Below are 8,139 nucleotides of genomic sequence, written 5' to 3' on the forward strand. Positions count from 1 at the left end.
GCATGCAAAGTGTAGGTACTCATGTATTACTAACAGTGCTCTGAAGTCCTCCTCTTCCTTTGTAGATGATGTAAATGCAGAATAAATGACATTTTCTGTGATTTTTGCTTGTTTTTCCTTTATTGATATGATATTACCATATTCATTAATTACCGTATTATTAATGTGATATTACTGTATCCATGGACATGCCATTGAGCATTGACAATAACCTTGTCCAGTGCAAGCTTCATATCAGCAGCCATGTAGCATTTTTTTTGTATCTATAAGCTTACAGGATGGTTTGTAATTTTGCACAATTTTAATCGAGTCTAGTGATTTCACTATAACAAAAAAGATCGTGAAAAACACCTGAAACAGAAAATAATGTTTTAGTGACAACCATCATATGTTCTGAAGAAATAAATCATACTTTAGGTCAATTACTTTTCATTCTATGATGCCCGGTGCACAATTCTATGTACAGTATAGCATTCTATGTACAATTTTGTACGACCGATTATGCACTAATTTTTTGATAAGTGAATTTTTTTCACCAAGCAAGGTAACTGTAATCAAAATTCTTTGTTGTTAATCAATTTTTTTGTTAACTGAAGCCTTTGCTAACTGAGGTTCTACTGTAAATGCATTTTTAAGGGTGTCCCTAATTACCCCAGTCCCTAGGGGGGTGTCCCTTTTCACCCCGTCATGCGGAAATGGCTGCCTTTTTTTGGAATGAGATAGGCAAAATCTGTCTTACGTTTTCAAGCTGACACCTGGGTGCAACTTTTATGTAAGTAAAATTTTTTAATATGGCAAATATTTTTTTTGTTCCATACCTTAGCAGAGGTACTTTTCCAAAATTGCACTTTTCACACTTTTTTCCGCGATTTTTTAGAGATGGTAAATGTTTGATTTCTTAACTAGCTTTAGACATAATAGATAGTAAAAATGTTGAAGTTTACACCACTATTTTTAGTTTTGCAATATTTTGATTAGTTTAGCTGCTACAACATTTCAACAAAATGTGGAACACGCGTCCCTATTTACCCCGCCTGTCACTTTTTACCCCGTTTGATGGTAGTTTGCTTTGTCATAATGTGTAATAGATTTTATGGAAAATAACTATAATAAAATCTAGGAAATATTTTTCATTGGTGTCTTGCTTGATTTATTAAATTTTATCTTACAAATGACAATGATTTCCTGTGTAATTAATAAGAAAGTTAAATTTGTCCATTTTTTGCAGACTTTTATTCTGAACTAAAAGGAATAAAAATGAATTTATGTGGAAAAAACATCTTCTCAAGAAGCACCTGCTGTCTTACCCAGTTTAAATCATTTTCACATAGTAATGGTTCTAGTGCTCTTCATTTTAAGCTTACTAATCTTTTAGAAAATTATGCTCTAAGTGATGGTGATGCTAGAGAAAAGCTTAAAGTCAGTGCTAGCAGACGAGGATGTGAAGTTAATATTAATTACTTGGTGGATATAGCAACTAAGTTTTCCTTAAATTCAGTTACATCTGAAGATGAATTAATAAATATGTACAAAAATCTGTCTAAGTTACCAAATGCTACTTGTCCAATTGCTGAAGAACTTTCTGGACCAAAAATCATCGGATTATTTGGGACAAAACGTGTCTTGGATGATGCCTTGATGCTTGAGCAGCTCTCCCACCATGGAGTTGACATGAACATGACTGGCAATTTCACAGGCAGTCGCAGTTATTATCTTAGAGGCTCAATGGCGCATCTAGAATCTAAACTGACCCAGTGAGTACAATATTGATTACCGGTACTGTCATTTACATTTCTTTGTGTAATGGAGAATATTTTAATTGAAGATATTCCTCAAAACCTAGAATTGATTTTTAAAATGTGCTATTTGTGTGTTACAAGATATAAAGGGGTTGGACAAAATGAGAGAAATGCCTTACATTTTTATATAATAATTTTTTAAAATGTTATAAACAATAAAAATGTGACATAATTTTTATGTTTTATTGCTTATTGTTGCTGGTAATTGATATTTCATCCCTGCACAGATATTTTTAGTAACTTTTTGTGTCTATAACCTATCCTTTAACCTATCCAACTTTCAAAGAGGACAAATTGTTGCCTGTGTGGCAGGTGCTAGTGTGACAGAAACTTCCCGAATGATTGACATTTCCGGAGGTTTTGTCTCAAAAGTAATGACTGCTTTTAGAAAAGAAGGCAAAACGTCATCTGTGAAGCACAGGTCTAACCAAAAGTTGAAGTTGTCTGAGAGAGACTGTTGGTACCTAAATCCAAATGTGAGGGACAGTCAAAAGACCAGGCTGTTAAAATTACTGCAGACATCAATGGACACCTATAGAACCCATTTTCAATAAAGACTGTCCGCCAAGAGCTGCACAGATCTGAATTCAATGGAAAAACTGCAAATAGAAAACCTCTGGTTTCAAATACAAATGCTTCAAAGCACTTAGTGTGGTGAATCAAGGAACCAGAATTGGTTCCTTGAGCAGTCCGAAAAATTTGATTTCCTCTGACAATTCATTGGTTACCTAATTTTCAACCTCTGGCCAAGTTTACATTTGGAGACTGCCAAAAGAGTCATTTAGTCCCGACTGCCTCCTCCCAATTGTAAAACATGGTGGGGATTATTTATTTATTGGAAACCCAGCAGACCCATAATTTATCTTCATGGAAGAATCAACAGCCATGATTATTTAGAAATTTTTGAGGACCTAGTTTATCCAATGGTTCAAGCACTGTTTTTGGAGGGGAACACAATCTTTCCAGATGATAATGCCCCAATTCATACTGCTGGAATTGTTGAAAAATTGCATGAAGAAAACTAATGAATTTGAGCATTTCATTTGCCCATCACAATCACCAGACCTGAATATTATCAAGCATTTATGGTCAATCTTAGAGATTCAAGTTAGAAGTCATTTCCTTCTGCCATTGTCTTTGAAAGATCTGGAGGGAGTTTTAACTGAAAAATGTGTTAAAATTCCTTTGGAAACACTTTGTAATTTGTTTGAATTGGCATCTTGGAGAATTGAGGCTGTAATTGCTGCAAATGTTGACTTTCACCATACTGGTACTAAAATATATTTTGTTGATTTCTAAGGTTTCCCATATTTTGTCTAACCCCGGTACATTATTCATTGTATTTATTTTCTATTTAATGTTAGGTATATTTGAATTTTGTATTCCACATATAATTAATTTTTTCAAATTTATTCATCTAGTCAAAAGTTGTGTTTCTCATACAAGTTGTCAATTGCATTTTTTTGTCATATCTGTTCTTGCTGATAACATGGGCGTAATTTATATTTTATTTACTTGGAATACAAGCTTGGAAACTGAGCTACAAGAATAAATCATACACTAAGCTGAAATGGGAAAAGATACCTACTAGGGTATGTCAAGAATGCTTGAGTGCTTGAACACAATCAGTCACTTGGGTAAAATAAAAAACTTAGGCTTAACTCCAATTTTTTTCCAAGCCCCTGAGGATGCTTAGGAGTCAATTTCTAATTTAGCATTAAATTTTTATCCAATTGGTCTAAATGCAAAACAGTCATCTCACCTTCCATCCTCATTCCATCCTTTGGTCGCCTCAGGTCCCTTACTCTCTCCCCATTTTTGTGTTGCCTTGCTTATAGTTTCATGTCCATTTCCAGATCAAACTGAACTATTTATATATGGACTTCCAGTTTGTGTTTAATCCAAGCCTATTTTTTGAACTACTAAAAATCTTATTTAATTTTATTTCTTGTATTTAAATGTAAGACAGTGCGCAAATATTTTTGGATATCTGTAATTGTAATGAATATTTTTCGTAAACAATTGTGTCTATGAAGACATGGTTATTCCTCAGGTATGCACTTGAGCATCTCAAGAGAAAGGGCTTCAAGTTGATGTCTGTGCCAGACCTGGTGACTGAAGACATTCTGGAAAGCTGTGGTGTGCCAGTGCATGGCGAGAGAACAATGGTGTACTCTGTTAGCCCCAGTCACTTGGGTAGGTAGGTATGGCAATTTCGGTGCACAATTTAAGCTAAATCAGAGCTGTGTTTCTTCTTGCTTGATTTGTCTAGCCTTGATTTTCACTGGTCATTATCTCTTGGTCATTATTGTTTTTGTACCTTCATTGCTTTCAGGTCTTAGAAGTTTGATTCAACTGTTGTACCTAAGTTGCAATGAAATGCATGTTTTTTTAGACAAAAGGCAAACAATCAGTGTTGAGCTATGCATTGACTCTTTACCCTGTAAATTTTTAAATTTATATTGATATTTATTGAGATTCATGAGTACTTAAGTTACTATTGGTTAATAAAGGGTAAAAACCTAAATTGATGCCATCATTCATGCAGGCTTGCCATCACCCAGCAAAGAAGAATCAAAGAAAGTGTGTTTATCGGGCACATCAGAGATGGCATTGGGAGGCTGGCTTCGTAATCACAGCTTTACTGAGGAGCAGCTACCACTCAAGTTGTGTGCTGTGTCTCGCTGCTATAGAGCCGAGACCAGCAAACTCAAGCTGGAACAAGGCATTTTTAGGTCAGAGTATTAACCTTAATCATGAATCTGGCTCTTATTGGTCCACTCATTATCTGATACCGTAAAATGGGGTAACTTTGACCACTTTTTTTATAAATGATGCCATTTTTTACTAGCTAAATTAAACTTGAATTGAAACGTGCAAAATACANTACAACCATTTAGTCCTTATCTACACTAATTGTACACTTATTGTTCAAGAATATTAAATATTGACCTTTTAATTAAACCTATGTCTCATTTTTTTTTACTGTCACTGCAGGGTTCATCACTTCACAAAGGTAGAGATGTTTGGAATAACATCCAATGAAACAGGCCAAGAGAGTGATGATCTTTATCAAGAGCTTGTGCAAATACAGATTGAACTGCTGCAAGGACTTGGGCTCCACGGACAGGTGATATCTAAAAATTTTCAAAAATTAACTTCCCTATAAGTTTACCCTGCACACAACATTTGTGTCATTCTTCTACTAAATTATAAATCATTTGTTTATGTTTGTTGGGGCTTATGATCCCTTAACCCTTATTGCAGAATTTGTGAGGTTCAAAAACACTGCAAATAATCTTTGTACTGTATTTTGTTTTATAAATGTACTAGGGTACAGAAAATGTTATCTGTTTTATTAGTTGCTATATCTCTAAACTTTTCACACTGTCAAATTATTACGTACCTAAAATGATTCTTGTCCTATTTCTGAAATTTTTATTTATATCCTTTTTTGAAACTGGTGCAACTCCATGTATCATGATAACTTTCAAGACAAATTCTGGAATTTATAAATAAAATGTATGTGCTCTAACCAGTTGTAGCTTTACAATTTCCACTGTAACTTCTTAATGAATCAGCTGAGATTGATTAAAAATTGGAGTCAGCACCATTGCATGACACAAAAAATTTCTGATCTAGTGTTTCAACAGACTGGAATACTCTACTCCAAGAAGATCCTCCAACTGTGTTTAGATACCTTCATTAAATTTTTATATAATATGATGTATTTTGAAAAAATATGTTATGCTAAATTTTCTGATATAATTCCTTGCCCTTGCATCATTCAAGTCAAATTTACAAACTGTTTGTTACTGTTCAGCTTGATGTGCCAAGTTTTGAGAGCACATTGAGGCTTACTTACATATTTGATGAATGCCAGGTACTTGTAAATATATTGCGTTTGCTTTCTAACTCGGTTTTCTATGTATGTGTAAAATTTCAGCAACTTGCAAAGAACAATTTCTTATATTTTTCCTTTCAAGTAACAACAATTCTAGTTGAGCCTTGATTCCAATAAACAATGAATTCTGAATAAAAAATACATTGAAGGTTGTGCTGATGCCACCGGAAGAGCTGGGCAATCCTGCGTACAGCAAGACGGACCTGGAGGTTTGGTTGCCAGGGCGTAGACGCTATGCTGAGCTCACCTCAGCCTCAAACTGCACGAGCTACCAGGCTGCTCGTCTCGGTGCTTCTTATGTCAACAAGAAAGGCCAGCGCAAGTATGTAATGCAGTGCATCATTATTACTGTACATATTCATGTACTATACATTCAATTCTGACCAAAGAATGCTTATCAGCCTTAAGAGGAAGATGAAAGAAACTTAACAGCAATCAAACCTATTTTGCAAACATAGGTAATTTCTTATCTCAAGATTCCACCTGCCAAATGTTCTAGTTTTTAATTGTTAACTGAGAAGTTATAATAAAAGACCGGGAGCAGAGACTGGGCGCTTGCCACCGTGCATAGGTGATTTTTGAGGGCGAAAACCCTTTACAGTTCACAAGTTTCTTGTATTAACTTTTTTAAATTAGCTTCAAACAGCCCTTAAAGAATGAGCAGTTGTTTTAACAGAACATAGCGATGTCGGCGTGGCGATTTATATTGTTTAATTGGCGCGATTATTGCTTTGTAAACATTGCGTCATCTTATTCAGCTGTGTTAATTAAGGCTGGAAAACTACATAAGAGTCTCCAGCAGCTAATTTACTTTACACCAAGTTAACATTGAGCTACTACAAAAGATGTTTCGGTATTAACTCGGACGTTCCCATTTATCTCTTGGCCTTCATCTTGTATACTCGATGTATAGTGATGATGTGATCGGTGGAGTGAAAAAATGAAAAATAAAATAAATACTAACTAACCAAATTTTCAAAATCTCTTTACCATTGAGTAAACGTGGAAGTTGAAATAGAGCATAGCATACGAGAGATCTGAATACCCAAAATATGGTTGCGCCTACTAATTCCTTTCTTCTCTTTGTTATGGTTGGTAAGTATTTTTTTTTTTTGGTCAGACATTATTCTCTTTATAGACCTTGAGCTTTCTGGTTTTTAATTATTACTGGTCCAAAATTATTGATGCAAGTTCACTGAGCATGTCTCCACGATACCTGAGGTTAATTTAGGGAATTGATAGATATAGATGAATATAGAATGAATATAATATATAGAATAGATAGATGTTTTTATTTAAGTAAATATTCTGTTATGAACTGGTCGTTACGGGATTCAAATGCAAAAAAGTTAGTTGTGAAACCCTTATTCTTCTTAGTGATAAGCAGAAGATGAGAAAAAACACTAAAATTTATTATGCCAAATTGGCTTGCTGATGCTTTCCAATGCCCACCTTCTCTTGGACAGTACCACTATCAATACTCACGTAACGGCCTAAGTACACATAGCAGCCGACTTCTAGTCTACGATTGGTGGATTTAGCTTGAACTGTCGTCTATGATGGGCTAACGAAATTTCGATCTCGCAAATATGTTTGATAGTACGGCACATGATCACAATTTTGTTTCCTGTAAGAATTAACAGCTTGTGTTGATATGCATTATTAATAAAGCTATAATATTTTTCAGAATATTTTGCATGTTGTCTCTGAAATATCAAAAGGTTGGTGCACACTGTGAACGGTACGGCCGTGGCGGTGCCGCGCTGCATCATCGCGCTCTGCGAGACCCACCAGGAGGCCACCGGCAGACGCGCTCTGCAACTGCCCGCATTTTTGGGTCTCGCTCCTGCCCATCCCCAGCAGTTTCAGCCCAATGAAACATCAGTCGATACTGGCCATGAACACAATGCATTTCTCAATAAAGTAATGGTTTACAACGAACAATGCCTGAGAAAAGTACTTCCATTGAAAAACTATGAAGATTTAATAGATTCTGATGAAAATTAATGGTCGTGTATTAGTATAATATAGAATTATTTCTGAAATTCGTTTATATTTCCTGTGTTTGCGACCGCGTAAATGTTTGATTCCTCATATTCTCTCCTGTGATGATGCAACGAGATCATGTTGCCGTCCGACGGGATTTATTACGTTTAGAGTAACTTGGCTTCCATGCAGAGAAAATCCATGCATTATTGTGTTATTAACGCATTTCAGCTTTATCTAATATTTGCTTTCAGGATAAATTCTTCATCCACATAGAAAGAGATTACAGTTGACAATCAGCAATAGTGAGCTACCGGGATTTGACTACATCTGCTATTAGAATCTAAATTGTATGCATTTTAAATACCATGTAGGCAAAAATACCCCAGCGTAAAAAAATAAAGCCCTAACTCGGCGAAAGTCTTCTGTACTGAAATAAATTTGCTTGTT

At 35.2% G+C, this 8,139-nt stretch overlaps 1 protein-coding gene across 2 annotated transcripts; it reads left to right on the forward strand.

The window, feature by feature from the left end:
* The first annotated feature begins 1,226 nt into the window (after window positions 1–1,226).
* On the forward strand, window positions 1,227–7,742 carry LOC108680888 (serine--tRNA ligase, mitochondrial). Of its 2 annotated transcripts, XM_018169814.2 has the most exons (6): window positions 1,227–1,754; window positions 3,853–3,995; window positions 4,348–4,534; window positions 4,797–4,929; window positions 5,853–6,025; window positions 7,425–7,742. In XM_018169814.2, exons 1-6 carry the CDS (start codon window positions 1,258–1,260, stop codon window positions 7,708–7,710), a joined length of 1,419 nt encoding a protein of 472 aa, XP_018025303.1. In that variant the 5' UTR covers window positions 1,227–1,257; the 3' UTR covers window positions 7,711–7,742. The 2 variants fall into 2 exon arrangements, with proteins under 2 accessions (XP_018025303.1, XP_018025304.1); XM_018169815.2 differs by lacking the exon at window positions 1,227–1,754 and having other exon boundaries at window positions 3,891–3,999.
* Window positions 7,743–8,139: the final 397 nt, after the last annotated feature.

This window comes from Hyalella azteca, unplaced genomic scaffold, assembly GCF_000764305.2.
Source record: "Hyalella azteca isolate HAZT.00-mixed unplaced genomic scaffold, Hazt_2.0.2 contig7483, whole genome shotgun sequence".
NCBI lineage: Eukaryota > Metazoa > Arthropoda > Malacostraca > Amphipoda > Hyalellidae > Hyalella > Hyalella azteca.